General features: G+C 39.7%; 1 protein-coding gene across 1 annotated transcript in view; it reads left to right on the forward strand.

Annotated features, from left to right (window-relative positions):
- Window positions 1-20,775, forward strand: part of FGD6 (FYVE, RhoGEF and PH domain containing 6) — a 114,263-nt gene that overhangs the window by 75,130 nt on the left and 18,358 nt on the right. The window contains 6 exon segments of the mRNA XM_036458691.2: window positions 11,360-11,410; window positions 15,019-15,077; window positions 15,158-15,229; window positions 15,924-15,992; window positions 17,086-17,169; window positions 19,003-19,082. Coding sequence (XP_036314584.1) covers window positions 11,360-11,410; window positions 15,019-15,077; window positions 15,158-15,229; window positions 15,924-15,992; window positions 17,086-17,169; window positions 19,003-19,082 — 415 coding nt within the window.

Genomic DNA, 20,775 nt, shown 5'->3' on the forward strand with positions numbered 1-20,775 from the left:
GTTTTAAGCTAGATTTACAGCATCCCTTTAATCAAAACATCCTTAGCCTAAAGAACAACATTGAGAGATTTTAGAGAGTTCTCTTCTAAGTGAAAGACACACCCAGAGAGGTCAAGTGTCATGCCTAAGGACATTTAGTATGAGTTGAAGCACCTATGATCACTTAAACCTAAGGAAATATACGGGTTGATACTAAGAGTTTGTTTAATTTTTATTTAAAATTGTGATTTCCAACACTCATCTTTTGTGATATTCTAATTGCTCCCTACTTTTGTACAGTATTTCTGCTATCCAAGTGCCCCTGTTTATTCACTTAGATTTTTAGAAATTGGGTTTTAAGTCTAAAGTTTGCATCTATTTAAACTTGTTAATTAACTCGGTCTTCATCTTTGGATAAATAAGCTCAATGATTTAATCCTTGGAATAGCCTTGTGAGGTAAGTACTTTTATTTCCATTTTAGAATTTGGAGTAATTTCAAGGGCACAGAATATACTGGAGCAGAGAGGAGGAGTGAGAGACTATTTGAGGCACCCCCTGACAACTTTAATTTATTAATGAGTTTAAGGCAGAGAAGGGGAAGGATTCCTGTCTGACTCAGTGTAAGTAGATTTGTGCTGCTTGGTTTCTCGGGAGGGGAAGATTGAGAAATACAGAGATGCAGCAGATAAGATAGGATAGTTGCTTTTGGAATCTTCTTAGCAAAAGGTGAGTGGAAATTCCCAGACAGCAGTTGTTTTCATACAATTTAAACAACCATCCTATTGTCTTGCATGTGTTTTTTTTGTTTGTTTGGTTGTTTTTTGTTTTTTTTTAGGACATAATTTGTGTTTTATTATTGAGTGTTTTACTTAGGCTACAGATTTCTTTATTGTATTAAAAACATCTTTCTTCCCCCCCCTCCCCAAGTCAATCCAGAATAGGATCAGAGAAAAAGTATATATTGTGTAACAGAATGCTTAGATTAGAATTCTAAAAGCAAACCAAAAAAGTAAATTTAAGCAGAAAAACTTATAAATTTGACCTTTATATTGCCTACTCAAGGCCAGTGGATCTAGTCAGATCTTTAAAATGTGTAGGAACCCAGAACCTGTTTGGATTTAGGAGAGTTGGAAATCTTAGGGCAAGGTTAAGGAAGCAATGAAAGAAATAGACACTGTTGTCTACTACTGCTTATTTCCTCCTTCTTTCTCATCTCTTCAGGGTAAAGACTGTCATTATTATCCTAATTTAGTGTCTGGCATAGAGTCTGGCACATTAACAGAGACCCGGTAAACTGAAAGGCTTAGGGAAACAAACATTGTTCCTGTTTATAAGGTTGAGAAGCCCTACGCAGTGGTGCCAACAAATGTGGGATGGATGGATGAATGAATTGCTTTTAAGAATCAAAACAGTCTCCAGTACATAGGCACAAAACTGTGGAAAGGACGCTGAAATATTTCCCTTTCCTCATCTTTGCTCCCCGGTAGTATCTGCTGACCAGTTTTCGCCTGCCTCTGCTTCCTGCTCTTTCCATTTCCCGTGTTGGCTCTGGGCCAGGCCTTTCTGACCTCATGCCTGGTTATGGAAATATCTCCCTAATGATCATGCTACCTCTTATCACTCCCCCAGTTAGCCTGACACATCATCACTTCATTTCTCCTCCAGGACACCAAGTGTGTCTGGCTTTTTTGCCACTGAGCAATTCTCTTTGATACCATCTGTCATGCAATTTAATTCAATTCTGGGCTGAATCCCACAAGACTGCTTCTTCTCCCAAATTTAAGAGGCCAATTGCATGTTCCATGTTGTCACCTGTATTTCTGATCAACCAACTATTAATCTGGGTCTACATGACTCCCTCCTTGGGTTTCCTAACTTTCTAGAATGGCTCACAGAGCTCAGGGAAAATTTATTAATGCTTACCAGTATATTATAAAAGCATATGATAAAAGATACAGATGAAAATCCAGATGGAATAGGTACATAGGGAGGGTATCTGGGAAGGGCAGCCTGGAAGCTCACCAAACCCTGCCTCTGGGATTTTGATGGAGGCTTCATTATGCAGACATGACCTGTTATTAACGCCACTTCTCCCCCTTCTCCCTTTCCTATGGGATGGAGAGTGGGGCTGAAAGTTCCAAACTGCTCTTCATGGCTTGATCCTTCTGGTGACCAGCTTCATCTAGATTAGCTACTCAACAGCCCATCAAGGCTCACCTCTTTAGATCAAAAGATACTCCTGTCACCTAGGAAAGTCCAAGGGATTTAGAAGCTCTGTGCCAGAAGTAGGGTCAAAGACCTATTATTAGGAGAAAAAAAAAAAAAAAGGTGCTCCCAATGCTCTTATTACAAGGCTTTTAGGAGCCCTGTGCCAGGAACTGGGACCAGATATCTCTATCTTTATATCTATCTATCAACCTACCTACCTATATATCTATTATTTTGCAGACATACTTTTATTCTGCTTATTAGCAAAGTTGAAAACATACTTATCCTATCATAATGGTGGATACATATCATTTTGCATTTGTCCAGACCCATCGAATGTATAATACAAAGAGTGAACCCTTATGTAAACTATGGATATTTGTGATTATGATGTGTCAATGTAGGATCATCCATTGTATCAAATCTGTTCCAGTAGGAGATGTTGATGGTGGGGTAGACTATGCATGTGTATCGGGGCAGGGGGTGTATGTGAAACCTCTATTGCCTTTCAGTTTTGCTGTGAAGGTTAAAAATGCTGTGAAAATAAGTCCCTATTTTAGAATAGAAAAAAACAAAACCAAAAACTTAACATCCACAGTATAAGGTTACAGTTTAGAACCCAAAGTGCCCAAACTTTATTTTCTTTTGCTCTAGTAGGTTTCTTAGTCTCTCTCAAAACCTATCCTTCAAGGCCAGATTCTCTCCTTCATTTATCAGTCACTAACTCAATGAACAAATATTTATTTACTAGAGACCCAGTGCACAAAATTCATGCATGGGGGAGGGGCGTCCCCTCAGGCCAGCCGCTTGCTCTCCAATATGGAATTCCTTCTCACAATCTGGGATCTCTGGCTCCTAACTGCTCACCTGCCTGCCTGCCTGATTGCCCCTAACTGCCCCTCCCCTTCAAGCTTGATCACCCCTAATCACCTCTGCTTGCCAGTCTAATTGCCCCCCCCCCCCCCCCCCCCCCCCCCCCCCCCCCCAGCCTGGTCACCCCTTACTGCCCTGCCTGCCGACCTGGTCGCCTCACACAACCTGCTGCTCAGTTGTTTGGTCATTATGTGGCCTGCTGTTTGGTTGTTATTGTGAGGGAGGGCATCATGACCAATTTGTATATTATCCTTTTATTAGTATAGATATGGGCTGGACACCTGTTATACACTGGCAAAGACACGGTGATCCCTGTCCTGATGAACTTACAATACTCTCCTCTTTGGGGCCATGCTCAACCGTTCACACTCCAACCAAGCTCTTCCTATTTTCATTCCTAAAAGTTATATTGATCTTGTCACTTGTTTGAGTGAGTATATCTTGAGGATTTATTTTTGTATGTGTCACTTTTTTCTTTGAAGGGATCTTTTGTGCCTATTAAAATATGTATTATTAAAAAATAATAACAATAAAGTTCATCTTCTATCATCCAGAAATGATTATCTTTAAAAAATTTTTGTCTCTGTTATATGTGTTATAAATTTTTTCAATAAGTAAAACCTTTGATTTAGAAAGTTACCACATTGCTGTTGAAACAGGTAAATCAGTGATGAACATGGTAGAGAAAATATAATGAAAAATATAATTTAAAAATTTCTCTGAAATATGTTTTCAAATTATTATTTAGGGAAAAATACCACTCCTTTGAACTTTGATTAAATTTGGATCAGGTAGTTTCTTTGGTCTTGTTAAAAATATTTATGTTATATTATGAATGACTTTAACAATATATTACACTAGAGGCCCAGTGCATGGATTTATGCACTGGTGGGGTCCCTCAGTTTGACCTGTGTTCTCTCTCAATTTGGGACCCCTCGGGGGATATTGGAGAGCTGGTTTCAGCCCAATCCTCATAGACCAGGCTGAGGGACTCCACCTGTGCACAAATCTGTGCATCAGACTTCTAGTATGCATATAAGATCATTGGTTAATCTCTTCCCACCCTTCCCTCTGAGATTCATCAGTGTTCCATGTTTTCATGCCTATGTTTTCTTCTCCTGCTTTGAGCGTCTGCCCCCTAGTGGTCAGTGGGTGTTATAGCTACTGGCCAGTCACTTAGGCTTTTATATATATAAATTACTTTTTCTGTTATATCATTGCCTTTAGTTTGGCATGGTATTAACTCCCTCTAGTCTTAGAAATCTAAGATTTCCCATGTTGGTAGAAAATATAGTAAAAACATCTGTTCTTGTGTTCTGAAGTTATAAATTTGAACTATGAATAGGCTAATAAGCAGATGAGTAAAAAGATCAGGATCAAATTAATGCATGACTTTTAAAAAACCCTTACTGGAAAACAAAACTTCCTGGGTAGGTATTTGTTTTAAAACCCAGGGCTAATTGTGTACATCAAAAGTCATTCTAACACTTTCTCTGGGACAGAACTTGATGAGAGGTGGGGCTACTAGTATCCTCGACACTAGCCAAGGAATTTAGATTCTCGGAACCTAAAGGCCCTGGTATGAGACAGTTCCATCTGTGTAAAATGAGAGACTGATAATACTCAGAATTTTCATTGTAATGACATCAGCTCTTGTTCTGTTACAATTCGTTTTTAATTATAGCCTTGAACTAGGTATTGTGAAGGATAGTATTTAGTAAATCATATCCCTGGTTTTAATATGAAAAGACTTTTAGGATATAAGAGGTAAGCCTGTTCTATTAAATTATAGCTTTTATTTATTTATTTTTCTTTTTAAAAATTATAGTTTTTAAATGCAAATCCCACTTTTTGGGATTCTTAACTTTGTGTGTGTGTGTGTGTGTGTGTGTGTGATCTGCGCGCGCCTGGATCCCTTTGGCAATCTGGTGAAAGCTATGAATGGATCTCTTCTCAGAATAAATTTTTAAATTACAGGGGGAAAAATATACCTAATACTAAAAGGAAACTTAGTGGGCTGAAATATAATTATTGAAGTAATTTTGAAATGTTAACATAGTATTACATGTACTTCTTTAGTAATGCAGTAAATAAGAAGATCTGATGGTGGATCTGATAAGTGCCCTGATTTTGAAGTAATGGTGAGAGTAAACAATATTTTGAAATGTCTGCAATAACTGTAATGTGATATAAAACAGTATGTGGTTTTTATGATGACAGAGGCACTGGTTAGCATTGATGATACTGTGGTTTGTTGCCTGCATTTATAATGAAAGGAAATTCTGTGTTTCACTTAGAGGTTAATGAAAATATTTGTTTTTGCCTATCCAAGTTGGCAGAATTCTATCCATGAACATTACTACAAAGTCATTCTTTTTTCTTACTCTCAGTGTAGATTTGATCCTGTTAATAGCCAGAACCCTTTATTGCTGGGCCTTTCCTTGCCAAAAATCAAACAAGCTGGCTCTTACTAGAGTTTCCCTCTTAAGGTTTGTCAAAATCTTGGCTCGCATCAGGAACTGTTCCAGTTGGACAAAACTGAAATTTAGTCAAGCTTGAATTCACCTTGGTGCTTATATTTATCCTTCAACTTGTTGGTCTTTGGTTATTAAACTCGCCCTAAACCTAAATGTGCTCTTCCTTGACCACCAGGGTAGTGAGGACCAAATATGGTTAAGAGCTTCTTTAAGTGGGGCTTGACCGTGCCCAGGTCATTTTTGCACATTTGAGATCCTCACTTGGTAAATTGGCTGCTTTAACCACTGGAAAATGTGTCTAGAAAGACAAGCATTTGTTTCAACTGAGTCAAAATAATGGACATTTACTTTTGTTGGGAGATTTTCTATGGCTTTGACTCCCCCAAGGGCATTCTGGATATGCCTACCCAGTCTGTCCTGCTAAAAAGGGACTGAGGAGCCGAAACCGGTTTGGCTCAGTGGTAGAGCGTCGGTCTGTGAACTGAAAGGTCCTGGGTTCGATTCCGGTCAAGGACATGTACCTTGGTTGCGGGCACATCCCTGGTAGGTGGTGTGCAAGAGGGAGCTGGTCAATGTTTCTCTCTCATCGACGTTTCTAGCTCTCTATCTCTCTCCCTTCCTCTCTGTAAAAAATCAATAAAATATATTTTAAAAAATGGGGGGGGAGGGGGAGGGAACTGAGGAGAAATTCTATCCCGTGTAAGCACTCCAGAATTTTTCCATAGGATGAGCCTGGAATCGGGTGTGGTTCTGGAGTTGGGTGTGGTTCTGGAGTCCTCTGGGCTTGCCACCTCAGGTCCAGGCTTATCGAAGTCTACCGATCCAGAATGGTTATGCCCTCCCAGCTGAGGTCCAAGTCCAGCCTGCACTCTGCTCACCATATTGTGCCTGGGTGAGGGGCTGCATCAGCCCAGGAAACGTGGTCTTTTCTGTTTCATAGAAAGGCATCACCTGCTTTCCTGCTTTCCAAAACATGAGTCTGTGAGCCTAAGAGCTCAGAAAAGTCACTTCCTAACTTTATATAAGCATAATTTATGTATAAGAGGAAGCCCTTGGCCACAAGTTAGGGACCAGGACTGAACTAATATTCAAAGAAAAAAAAAGAGAATTAGAGCAGAGGACCAGAGCACTTTTTATTTTTGTCTGTTTAAAAAAAAACCTAAAAAACCCCCCAAATTTTTAAAATATTTAATGTTTTTTATTGATTTTTAGAGAGAGAGGACAGAGTGGGAGAGAGAAGCATCAGTGTGAGAGAGAAACATCAATTGATTGCCTCCCAAATGAGCTCAACATGGGATCGAACCCGCAACGTGGGCATGTGTGAGTATATGTATATGCTTCATGATTGTTTACAATGAGAATCATTAGTTTTCTTATCTGGTCTAGCCTTCTTATTTTGTGTATGAGGGTACTGACTCAGAAATGCTACAGAGCAGAAGTTGGCCATAGCCCCGTGCCTCTGCTAGGCATGGCTGGACTAATAAGAGAACAAGAAGCTGCCTTCTTGCTCCCAACAAGGGCTCTTGACCACTTCACCAAGCTGCTTTGAATATGGCGTGATGTCTTACAGCTAGAAAATTGATCCTTATTTGGGGTATTTAAAATAATCGATACTGCCGAAACTGATTTGGCTCAGTGGATAGAGAGCGTTGGCCTGTGGACTGAAAGGTCCCAGCTTCGATTCTGGTAAAGGGCATATACCTTGGTTTCGGGCACATCCCCGGTAGGGGGTGTGCAAGAGGCAGCTGATCGATGATTCTCTCTCATCGATGTTTCTAGCTCTCTATCTCTCTCCCTTCCTCTCTGTAAAATAATAAAATATACTTAAAAATAAAATAAATAAAATAATCGATACTTTCACAAGTCAGGATAATTTTTTATTGCTTTTTGAAAATTTGAAATTTTGGCAGTCAGGCTTATTGACCAGTCTTAATGGACCTTTGGATCCCATAATTCTGTATGTGTTGCTGATATCATTACATATTTAGAGAGGAAAGAAGAAATCTGGATAATACAAAGCAAGACAATGTCCTCAAATTCAAAATAACTGACTTTGGAATGTTACCCGTCCTGTATGCTCATTTCCTCTGTGCTCTGCCATTCCCATTTCACAGCACATAGTCCAGGAATCTGGGCATTGTTGAAGTAAAAAGTCCCAGATTCCCACAGATGACTCATGTTTAGGAAAGGTTCACTGTACTGAATAGCTTTCTGCTATAAGTTAATTATTCACTGACTGTGTGATTAGGGGTGGTAGGGCTTACTAGAAGCCCTTATATTAGAAAACTTAGACCTGGAACAAGATACAGTATTTGTTGGGTCCTCAGAAATGAGAACAAAATTAAACTTGCCTGTTCCTTGAGGTTGTCCATGGTGATAATGGGGGTTAGTTAATTTTTATTAATCAATGATGCCACCTGGTGGCCAGAAAGTGCATTTTGTGGTGCCCATGCATGCTGCACCAACCTGAAAGAATTTAACTCAGAAGCATTTGAGGCATTTTTATTAGTGAAGTTTTGGAAAATGCTTAGTTTGGTTTGGCAGAAGCAGGGAAGTGCCATAGACTAATACACGTCTAGTATCGCGAATAGAGTAGATTACTCTGCTCTCCTCCTTTTTTTTTTAAAAAAAAGGAAACTCCTGTACAAGGTCTTCAGTGGTATGCAGTAAACAATTTCCTATGACCAATACAGGTGTGTCTGTCTGGCCTCCTTTTCTGGGTTTCACCTGGAGTGTAAGTCACTGGGGCAGCTGGTGGTTTCCAAACTCCTTCCATCTGACTCAGGGCAATCAATCATGTGCTAATTCTGCAGCTGAGGCACCGAGTGATTCTTCACTGAGTGTGATCATGGTCTGGTCTTCCTTGAAAAGGTGAAAGTTCTCACCAGGATGTACTGTCACAAGATGCCCTGAAAATACATTACCTCCTTGATTAATAGCATGATTTTGTAACATCTTAGTGGTGGGTTTTCTCTTCAGCCGATTTGTGTTTTCACTCTGTTCCTGAAGTTCAGGTTGGCGGACGGCAGCTGAGTTTGAGTACAAGGAAAGAAAATGCAGCTCAGAAGCGTATCAGGCTCAGCACAGTGATTCTGAGGTCAGGATTTCCTAATACAGACATCTTCCACCCGGCTCTCTTGGTTTAGAGAAATGTCTCAGTTCTGTATTAAAGAGCAAAGCATTAAAGACACAATAGGAATTTGTCTTGAATCAGATACTTAGGTAAATCTGCTGTCCTTTCCATACTCTTTAGCGACCTGGAGGCTTTAAGGACTGTCGCTTTTGGATAATGAGGTAGCGGGGATGTTGAGAACACCTAAGACGACGACTAAATGTTTTCTCCCAACCCTGTCATTATCATGGAGAAGTTGACTATTTAGAGCACATGTGTCAAACACAAGGCCCGCGGGCCAAATCCATTCCGCCAGGCCTTGCAATGTGGCCCGCACCGCGCTGTCATCACTGCACTCTGCTGCGTTTCCATCACAATGACAGTTTATGACTGTTCAGTAAACCATTCGGCCCGCGATTTAGGCTGGATTTTAGATTTTGGCCCCTTCTCTGATTGAGTTCGACACCCCTAATTTAGAGTCACCAAACATGGCTTATATAGGGAATTCATTCTGAGTGGAGTCTGGGTGAGAGTAAGTTAATTTTCATTCCCAGGAAAAGTAATCAGCATATTTTGTTAATTTTTGTGGTTTTCTTATTTGATTGGAAGTATACTCTCTCTCCAACTTACGATGTAAATTGCTAGGAAAGAACCTACACATGGTGCATGGAAACTGAATGTCATCATCCACTGTGTCTCCTATGGCTTCCTGCCAGTGCTGCATGTCTAGACTCACACAGGTTCTTGGATTACTGCCTCAAAGATGCACAGAATTTCAACACTTGGTTATGTGTATTTATGTCATGTATTACATTTGAAAAGCTGGCACTGGCACCCAAATTTCCCTTTGTGCCTTTCAGCATGATTTCATAAAACACTGGGATGAAATATGATATAGTCCGTGATATTGTTAATGGAGGTTGATTCTGATAAAAATGCATTCAGTCTCTTACTTAACATGCCTTTCCTCCTCTCATTTTCTCAACTCCCATTGCCATTAGGATTAATTTCAGCCTTCATTGCTGTTTACCTAAACTAAGACAGTTCTGTCTGAGAAAAAGTCATTTAAAAAAATTCTAAGCATATGTTCTCCCTTGTGCAAAAGTCCTGGGTAAGTGCTATGAGAGATAGAAAGATGAATCAGATGTGGGTCCTGCCCACAAGGAGCTTTGAGTCAAATGAAAACAAAAATGATTAAAGGCATAAAATGAGTAACTGTCGTGTAATGTATTATTCAAAGGGAGAGAATATTTCCTTTAAGTGGAAAGTTTAGTAGGAGAAGAGGAATTTGAAATGAGCCTTGAAGAATATGAGGAGAATTTTTATATGTAGAGACAGAGGAAGGATTCAGAAAAAGGGAACATCAGAGACAAAAAGTATGGAGTCGGAGAACACATGGGCAGCGTTTAAGGAATTGTGCAGAATCAAACTTTGTAAGAACAAAGAGCCTGTGTTGGGCAGTAGCAAGAGAGAAAATCAGAAAGTCAATAGGGATCATGTAGTGGGGGACTTTAAATTCCAGGGGATGGAATTTATGTTAATTTGATGGATAAGGAGAAGCCATTCAACATTTCTCAACAGATAAGAAAGTATTACCTCAAAATCCTATTATATTTCTTTTGTTTAAAGATTTTTAAAATATATATATATATATATTTTATTGATTTTTTACAGAGAAAAGGGAAAGGGATAGAGAACTAGAAACATTGATGAGAGAGAAACATCAGTCAGCTGCCTCCTGCACATCCCCTACTGGGGGGATGAACAAATGAAAACATTTTTGTTTTCATTTGACTCAAAGCTCCTTGTGGATTATTTTTTTTCCATTTCTAGATTGCCCTTGACCGGAATCGAACCTGGGACCTTTCAGTACGCAGGCCAAAGCTCTATCCAATGAGCCAAACCGGTTTCAGCTGGATAAAGTTTTATTAACTACAACCTATTGCCTTAATTTCTTTCCATATTTTAAGAACCGCCATAAACTATGTCGCTCATTTACAGACCTTTTTCATCTAGATCAGTTTTCTCAATTGCAGCCGTGTTGACATTTTGGGTCAGACAATTCTTTGTTGTGGGGCCGTCCTGTGCATTTGTAGGATGCTTAGCAGCACCCCTGACCTCTAATCAGTAGATGCCAGGGACCCCTTTTTCCCCAGTTGTAACAATCAGAAATATCTCCAGACATTTCCAAATGACCCCTGCGAGCCAAATTCACCCCATTTGAAAAGCCACTGGTCTAGTGTATTGCATTCTTCTGGTGTTCTGATGTTGTTAGATCTAGATGGACAAACCTAAGAGTTCCTTAAGCATTCAACCTATTAGCGCTTGGAATTTTGTATTGGATGTACATCTGATCTTGAGGTTAAGGTATTTCATGTGTAGAAGACCTGAACTGGGCATCGGGAGACCTGGGTTCCAGTCCTGGCTCAGCACAAAGAGGTTGTGTGACTTGGGTGAGACCCTGCCCTCAGCAACCTGGTTCCTGGTCTCTGAAATGACTGGTGTGACCTCTGAGGCTCCTTTCCGTGTCCTGATTTCAAATTGTCCTTGGGACTTTATTCTTTCACACTTTAGAAAGTTGGCACAAACTGGACCAGCATGTATCTTAACCAACAAGAATGACTGAAGTATTTAGTTAAAAAGGACAAGTGATTTCCCCCTTACTGCTTTATTGCACTAAATACTGTCATTTTTTTTTTCCATTTCTAGATTATTTGAAAAATCTTTTAGAAGACTCTAGAGATTACAGAGACACTCAAGGTAAAAACTTTTGTGGTCTTATATATTATTGAAGTTTTTATGTTATGTTTAGACCAAGAAATTAAAAATATAACAAAACTCTTTTATTTATAAGAAGCCTTTTCTTTTTCTCAAGACACTATTTTGGGCAGGTTAAAATAGAACTAGATGAAGTGGTACAGGGGAGCTGGATGTGGGTAATAGTTTAGGGACAAGTGTGGCCCAGGGTGAGCTGGCCATGGGAGCCAGCCTCCTGAGTTATCACCCAGCATGCTGGGTCAGGGAACTCCATCCTCCTGTGCTGTCACCCTGGCCAGATGTCAGTTCTCCTCTAGATGCCCTCTGCTTTCACAGCAGGGGTTGAACCAGTTAATCTGCATTTAAAGTCATGAGTTCATGAAGTGACCAAACTACACAAATCAGGGATAACATAAAAAATAGCATATAGTTCTGGGACTGAGTAATGATGGGCAGTAGCCTTACCCCGCCCTCTACCCCTCATGCCCAGTGGTACTTAAAAAAGGGAGTAGTCCATTACGGTACAATGGACTCATTGATATTCATGGGATAATCCATAGTGTGTGTGTGTGTGTGTGTGTGTAAGAAATATACACACACACAAACACACACAGGATTTCTTCTGTTACTTCTGGTGTTTCTGTTTATTTCCATTTTTTTCAAATGTCATAGATATATTTCTCATTCTGATTGGCAGAAACACATTATAAAAGTCCATGTCCATCCCATTACTTTTATGAATTTTTATCATATTCATGTGTTATCCTTTACATTTAAATATATATATATATGTGTATATATATGTATATATATATATATTTTTTTATATATATATATATATATATATTTTTTGGATTTCAGAGAGAAAGGGAGAGGAAGAGAGAGAGAGAAACATCCATGATGAGAAAGAATCATGGTGGATCGGCTGCCTCCTACAAGTTCCCCACTGGGGATCGAGCCCACAACCCAGGCATGTGCCCTTGACCAGAATCAAACCGGGAACCTTTCAGTTCCCAGGCTAACATTCTATCCACTGAGCCAAACCAGCCAGGGCTATCCTTTACAGTTTCTGATTATAAAGCCGAACAGGTTTTTAATCCATTTTGTAGAAATTCTTATTTATTCTCTTAATTACTTTACTTCTTCTTCTCTAACATCTTCTATTTGCAAGTGTTATGTTTTTAAAGGTGCTTTTTTTTTTTTTTAAAAGGAAAAGTTTGGAGTGGGAAATATGACATGTGTCTTGCATTCAGTGAACATATCTAGTTGAAGGAAAAAGCCTGCCCAGCAGACAAAGAAAGAGTAGATAGCTGTACATTTAGGATGCACTGAACAGTACAGAATCCTTTGGAAGAGGGAGAAAAGTGTGAAGGTTGAAGAGGCAGAGCTCTGCTTAGAGAGAAGTGGGGCTGGAGGGGAGATGAAGGGTAGGTAGAGCAAGGGTGGGCATTCCAGGTCAGAATCTCTCTCATGAAAATAAAATTTTTAAACAGATCTTAACAAGAAGAGCCTTAAAAAAACATCTCTTCCAGGGCCTCTGCCCTCAAAAGACAGTGAATTATTACCTCTATTCTACAGATAAAACAAATATAAAAAACAGAGATGAAAGAGCTTTTTTAAAGGAAAAGTACACACTTGAGCAAAAACTGAATTAGAATAAGCAGTGAATAGTGAAGTGCACTGTGTGGCCAGATGCACCGCAGTAAAATGGGAGCAGTTATAAACGAGGTTGCCGATGGTGAGGGGAAATGCGACCGCTATACCTCTGGAAGGCAGGCAAAAGAGTTAAAGTAGCAGAGTCACCAGGGCCTCTTAAAGGAATGACCTGGGGAGTAGAATTACAGACTGGGTGGGAGAATGCAGAGTTTGGAATTCAGGTGCCCAGACAACAACAGCTTTATCCTTTCATCCAAAACCTTCTCTCCCTGCCCACTTGCCCTTCAAGCAGCCAGAAAGGAGATGATGCCCAGGACCATCAGGACCATCTCCTGAATATCTGGGGTGATGAGTGTCAGGTGCAATGCAGTTTGATTTATGGTTGGAGGAAAATACTGCTTTCCTTAATAATGGTGATAGAAATGAGCTTATATTTAAAAAATATAGAAACCCCCAGGATTGATACCAGAAAGAGAATCTCTTGGTAGGTTATAGAAGTTGCATCAAAAAATCCTCAACCCTTTTACAATGATTGATCTTTTGTGTATTTTTTCATTGTCTTTTTGTTGGTGATTATTGTTCCTGCTTTACCAGCCTCAGGAGGGCATATCCCCTTTTTAACACTACCAGTTTTTCTCAGTGGGAGTCCTACTGTTATATTGTCTGGAATAACCTTTGTGGGATTTTCTAATTAGGAGTATAGAATGTTTAGCATCCCTGGCTCCTACCCACTAAAGGCTAGAGGACCTTCCCAATCATGTGACAACCAAAAATTATCCTTACACATGTCCAAATGTCCCTTGGGGAACACTACTGTCGTGGGTCGAGAACAACTGTAGCCCCAAAGAAGATGAAGTTCAGACTTCTTTTTATAGCTAGTTACAAAGCTGATAAGACTGGAGCAGTCAAAATCACTTTTCTAACGACAAGGGATTAATAAAAAGAATGAAATACAGATGAAGCTAAATAACCCAGTTTACAAAGTAATGGATGCAATTTCCTAAGGTCTAGTATGCTTGCATGTGACATTTTTCCTAGTGGGATAAGACTAAGAGAAGGCAGCTGGTTAGATTCAGTGGATAGAGCATCGTCCTGGGGACTAAAGGGTCCCGGGTTCGATTTGGTCAAGGGCACATAGCCGGGTTGCAGGCTCAATCCCCAGTAGGGGGCATGTAGGAGGCAGCTGATGAATGATTCTCTCTCATTATTGATGGTTTCTCTCTCTATCTCTTTCTTTCTCTCTCTCTCTCTTTCTCTCTCTCCCCCTTCTTCTCTGAAATCAATAAAAATATATTGAAAAAAGAAAAAAGAAAGCGGCTGAGCCCTGATTCTCCTCTGGTTTCTGTCCCAGGATCCCTCATTTCCCGAGGCAGTCTCTACTGGAATGGTCCTTAGCTTCCAGATGAAATCCTATCCATATCCTTGTAAATTTCAAGAGGATAATCAAGTTACAGCATAAAACAACCTTGACATTCATACATTGATACACATGGTATATCATGTCTCTTTAAAAAAAATATATTTTTATTGATTTCAGAGAGGAAGGGAGAGATAGAAATAGCAATGATGAGAGAGAAACATTGATTGGCTGCCTCCTGCACAGCCCTTATTGGGGACTGAGCCTGCAACCTGGGAATGTGCCTTGACTAGAATTGAACCCGAGACCCTTCAGTCTGTAGGCCAATGCTCTATCCAGAGCCAAACTGGCTAGGGCAGTATATCATGTCTCTAGAGTCTTTGTCTGGTTCATTCCCCCCCACCCCCCCCTCAGGTTCTCTATTTTGCCTGTTCCATCCCCTCATTGAACCTCATCATCCATATTTTTGCCTATTCCCAGTTATCCAAGATCCTGTAGTAGTTGGTTGCTGTAAACTAGCATCTTGTTGCCTGGAATTGCTTCATGTTACAGTTCATTGGTAATGACCAAATGCCCCTTCTGTTCCTGCATATTTTAGATGCCCTTGCTGTTGTTATAGAGGTAGCCAACCACGCCAATGACACCATGAAGCAAGGAGTAAGTATCTGATTTCAGTGGCTGTGTACTGTTGAACCTGGGAGCCAGTCCTTCATTTGCTCTGTGTTCTCTTTCTGTAGGACAACTTCCAAAAACTTATGCAAATTCAGTACAGCTTAAATGGACACCATGAAATCGTGCAGCCTGGACGGGTGAGTGTTTAAGATTATCTTAGGCAAATTTAATGTAATGCTTTTAGGCACAGTTTGTAACTACTTTTCATTTTAGTTATGAAAATAGGTTATTTGTTATTGTTACTCTTCATTGATCCAGTGTGGGTCAACTAAGTTCATTCTACCCATTCTAAACCTTCATGACTTACGTCACTTAGGAAGTCCAATTCAATTAGGGAAATGGCAAGGGACCCCACCGAGTCTCTGATTGAATAGGATCATTTTATTGTGTAATACTAGCTGACCTCATACAACTTTAAAGACAATTTCATTAAAATCTTTCATGTCAGAGAGGATTATGAGGGGAAGGAGAAAATGGGTATTTTGTTGCTGCTAATAGAGCACAAAAATGGCCTAGGGAACGAATTCAGGGAAATTATAAAATGCAATTGTCAGGATGTCGGCTGTGCCTTGGGATAAAGTACACACTGGGTCAATTACATTTCAGACCACATAGTCCCCCTGGGGCCAATATTGGATTTATGAAACTGCAGCCTTGTCCAATTCCTAAATGACTTAGAGGGTTTAGAAAGAAGCCATGGCTTTAAAAAGGAAAATAATGTCCGCCCAGCTCCCAGAGAAAAAAATCTGGGGAAAGAAAGTTGCAAAGGAAATTATATGTATATTGTTGTGTTATGATGGTAGGACTAAATGGGTGTTTGTTTGGAATCAGGTTTTTCTCAAAGAAGGAACTCTGATGAAGCTGTCTCGGAAAGACATGCAGCCCCGAGTGTTCTTCCTGGTAAGTGGCTGTGTGTGTTCCTGATGATCCCCGGGCCGGCATAATTGCTTAATCAAAGGAGACATTTGTACATTAGAACATTCAAATGGCAGTTTTAGAGGGATCTTTGACTGACTAATGCTTCTTTGCATTTCAAGTATAGGAAACAAAGATGCATAACCAGAAAATTATTTTCTTTTTGAATTTAGTTTATTTCATTTTTTAACTTGGAAAAATTGACTCAATCGATTATTTAGGCTAGGGGTGTCGAACTCAATCAGAGAAGGGGCCAAAATCTAAAATCCAGCCTAAATCGCGGTCCAAATGGTTTACTGAACAGTCATAAACTGTCATTGTGATGGAAACGCAGCAGAGTGCGTTTGTAAATTGTGCAGTGATGACAGCGTGGTGCGGGCTTAGCTATTGTAAATTGTGCAGTGATGACAGCGTGGTGCGGGCTTAGCTATTGTAAATTGTGCAGTGATGACAGCGTGGTGCGGGCCACATTGCAAGGCCTGGCGGGACGGATTTGGCCCGCGGGCCTTGTGTTTGACACATGTGATTTAGGCAGATTGTAATGCCTTGGTGGGATTTAGAATTCAGAAACCATTAAATCTGTCTACAGAACTTGGAAGGAAAGCACATTTTTTTCATAATTGCCTTTTTAATATTTTAATAAAACATTCTGGGTGGTTTTAGTTTCTGTAAGCAGAACCTAAGTATTTATTCAGAGAGCTTTTATATTTTATTTATTTATTTATTTATTTATTTTTAATATATTTTATTGATTTTGTATAGAGAGGAAGGGAGAGAGATAGTTAGAAACATCGATGAAAGAGAGTCATCGATCAGCTGCCTCTTGCACACCCCCTACTGGGGATATGCCCGCAACCAAGGTACATGCCCTTGACCCGGGACCTCTTAGTACCCAAGCCGACGCTCTATCCATTGAGCCAAACCGGTTTCGGCTATTCAGAGAGCTTTTAAAGAAATAATATTAGCTTTTAAAGAGTTAATGAAGAAGTAATGTTTTCTTTATTTCTGTGTCTTATCAATAACGTTGTAGATGAAATTTGTTCTTTTACTTCATCCTATGAAATGTTTCTACTTTCAGTTTAATGATGCCCTATTGTATACAACACCGGTACAGTCTGGGATGTATAAACTGAACAACATGCTCTCATTGGCTGGAATGAAGGTCTGTGCTTCTATTGGAAGGTTTTGTTTTAACCTAAATATATTTAGAGAAAATTCCCTAAGATAATTATCTTTAATGTTTCTTCTCCATGTATTATTGTTTATGTATTCATTTAATCATTCATGTTGTCATTTGTTCACTTATACATTAATTTATTCATAACATACTTATTGAGAATGACTATAGACAACATGGCAATAGGTTTGGTGGAAAATATAAAGATAAATGGAAGCACGATTCTTTTTATTTCTGCTCCTATACCAGTCTCCCCAGGAGCTCAGCAACTAGTAGGGAGGATAATACACTATGCATAAAGACTTATAAAAGAGAAGGTAATTAATACCACTGTAAAGGCACAGTTAAAGTTTTTGATTGGGAGTGCAGCTTTTGGTGGGACATGGTGGAGGTATTGATGGCAGCTAGGAAAGAGGTAGAATTAGGGAAGTCTTTTTGGAGAAAGAACCAAGAATAGGTCACATTTGGCCATGCTAAGATGTGGGGAAAGGCATTCCAGATAGAGGAATAGTGTGAGCAAGGCCTGAAGATGGAAAAGTTGGGCCTTTGTGTACATAGGTATTTATTTTTATTTTATTAAAAAATATATATATATTTTTTTTCTTTTATTTATTTATTAAGGTATTACATATGTGTCCTCCCTTCCCCCCCCCCCCGCTCATACCCTAACCCCCATAGTGTCTGTGTTCATTGGTTATGCTTATATGCATGCATACAAGTCCTTTTGTTGATCTCCCTCCCTTTCCTCTACCCTCTCCTGCCTTCCCTCTGAGGTTTGACAGTCTGATCGATAAATCTCTGTCTCGGGATCTGTTTTTGTTCATCAGTTTATGTTGTTCATTATGTCCCACAAATGAGTGAGACCATGTGACATTTATCTCTCTCCAACTGACTTATTTCACTTAGCCTAATGCTCTCCAGGTCCATCCATGCTGTTGCAAATGGTAGGAGTTCCTTCCTTTTTTACAGCAGCATAGTATTCCATCGTGTTAATGACCATAGTTTTTTAATCCACTCATCTATTAATGGGCTCTTCGGCTGTTTCCAGATCTTAGCTATTGTAAATTGTGCTGCTATGAACATAGGTGTGCATATATCTTTTCTGATTGATGTGTCTAGTTTCTTGGGATATATTCCTAGAAGTAGGATCACTGGGTCAAATGGGAGTTCCAGTTTTAGTTTTTTGAGGAAACTCCATACTTAAATATATTTTCATTTATTTCAGAGAATAAGGGAGAGGGGGAAAGAGATATAAACATCAATGATTGTGGGGGGGGGGAATGGTAAGATATGTACACAGATAATAATTTAATTAAAAAAAAAACCACATCAGTGATGAGAGAGAATGACTGATCAGTTGCCTCCTAAATGCCCCACACTGGGGATTGAATCTGCAACCTGGGCATGTTTCCCAATTGGGAATTGAACCATGACCTCTTGATTTATACTTCAGTGCTCAACCACTGAGCCACACTAGTTGGGCTTCTGCCCAGTCGGGGCACATGCCTGGATTGCAGGCTCAATCCCCAGTGTGAGGTGAGCAGGAGGCAACTGATCATTGATTCTTTCTCATCATTGATGTTTTTCTCTTTCTCTTTCTCTCTCTCCCTTCCTCCCTGAAATCAATAAAAATATATTAAAAATAAAAATAAATTCATCTGTAGCAGAGAGTAGGTGAGGGAAAGCAGTGATAAAGCTGTAAATAAATGAAGGTTGGTGGTGGATGTCAGCAACTGGGTCACTGGGCAATTCTAACTATGCTTCACAGATAAGATTTTCAAGAAGATAAGTTTGCTCAAATTGTTTGCTTTCTTCCAGGTAAAAAAACCTACCCAAGAAGCGTATCAGAATGAACTACAGATTGAGAGTGTAGAACGTTCCTTCATTCTCTCAGCCAGGTAAATTGAAAAACTCTGTAGATGAGCATTTGCCAGTATTATAGAGTCAGCCATCTCCAGCCTTTTTTTACACTTATGTTAACTACTAGACTTACCATTTCCCCCTTCTTTTCTTTCTGAATACCATGCAGGTATCTCTTGGTTTACCATGTAGATAAAATGTCTGAGACTGAATGAATCCAACAAAGGGCCAGAAGCACACAGATAAAAATGTTCCTCTGAGAGGCAAATGAATCAGTCTGTAGTGAGTTCCTTTCTGGGCCAACAGTTCTTTTGAGTCCCAATTTCAATGCCAGATAGTTCCTTATGTATACATGCAGCCATGATATTTCAGATCTGGTTGGTGGACAAATGGTGGTAATGCAGGTCCGTCCGTCTCTGGTTTGGTCCTGGGCATCCTTCAGCAATACGCAGGTGCTGTCTGCTGGTATGGCGAGGCGTCGTCAGACCCAGAGAAAGAGAACCAGCGATCAGACTCTCAAACCTCAGAGGGAAAGTAAGGGAGGAGGGGGGTAAGGGGAAGAGATCAACCAAAGGACTTATGTGCATACATATGGCCATGGACAATGGGGGTTGGGGCATATCTAGGGAGGGGTTTGGGATGGGAATGGGTGAATAAGGACAATTATGTGAGACCATAATCAATAAAAAAATAACCCACAAAAAATGCTCCTCTGAATAGAATAATAATGCAGAAAAATGCTTTGCTGATCATTTTTTAAAAGTGAATATTTCAACACATTTTTAAAAAAATATATTTTATTGATTTTGTACAGAGAGGAAGGGAGAGAGATAGAGAGATAGAAACATCGATGAGAGAGAGTCATCGATCAGCTGCCTCTTGCACACCCCCTACTGGGGATATGCCCGCAGCCAAGGTACATGCCCTTGACCGGAATCGAACCCGGGTCCCTTCAGTCCCCAAGCCGACGCTCTATCCATTGAGCCAAACCAGTCTCGGCTATTTCAACACATTTTTAAAAACAAAGAAGGTGATAGGATTAGCCAAAGAATATATATGCATAAGCCACAGTGTGTAGACACAGGCCACAGTGTGTAGATGGCCAGAGGGAAGGAGGGATCAAACGCAGTTGGGGAGAAAATGAGAACATCTGTAATAGTGTCAACAATAAAAAGAAAGTAAAAATTAATTAATTAATTAATTAATTAATTAAACCATCTAGTGCTTTGAATCTTTTACTAGAAGTTTTCACCTAACATTGAAAGGACATAAATCTACTGATAGGTGCCAACTCACTAAAGATGAGGAAGACTAAGTTACAGAAAAGTTGAGTTTCTATCTTAAAGTTACATAATTGGCAGAGTCACATACAAATAGAAGTTTTTTGCTTTTAAATCTGTTGTTATTTATAATACAGCATTGCCTTAATTAGAACCTTTGGTGCTTATGTATAAGTAAAGCTGTAATATCGTATGTAAATAAAGTCCTAAAGAAACCCCGAAGCTGTATAAGCAGAAATATACATTATTGAGTTATTGGCCAAGTGGCAGAGTGGGTGTTTGGCAGGGTTTGACAGGTGAAGGGAGAGATAGCAGCCACAGTGTGCTCTACGGCTGGATTTGGACAGTGAGTCTGGGCAGCTCTCAGACCACCAAACTTTGATGTAATAAAAGTGGTAGCAATTACTTTAGTAGCATTTATACTGTACCAGTCTCTATCCTAAGCACTTTA

The sequence above is a fragment of the Pipistrellus kuhlii genome, unplaced genomic scaffold (assembly GCF_014108245.1).
Source record: "Pipistrellus kuhlii isolate mPipKuh1 unplaced genomic scaffold, mPipKuh1.p scaffold_m20_p_3, whole genome shotgun sequence".
Classification (NCBI taxonomy): domain Eukaryota; kingdom Metazoa; phylum Chordata; class Mammalia; order Chiroptera; family Vespertilionidae; genus Pipistrellus; species Pipistrellus kuhlii.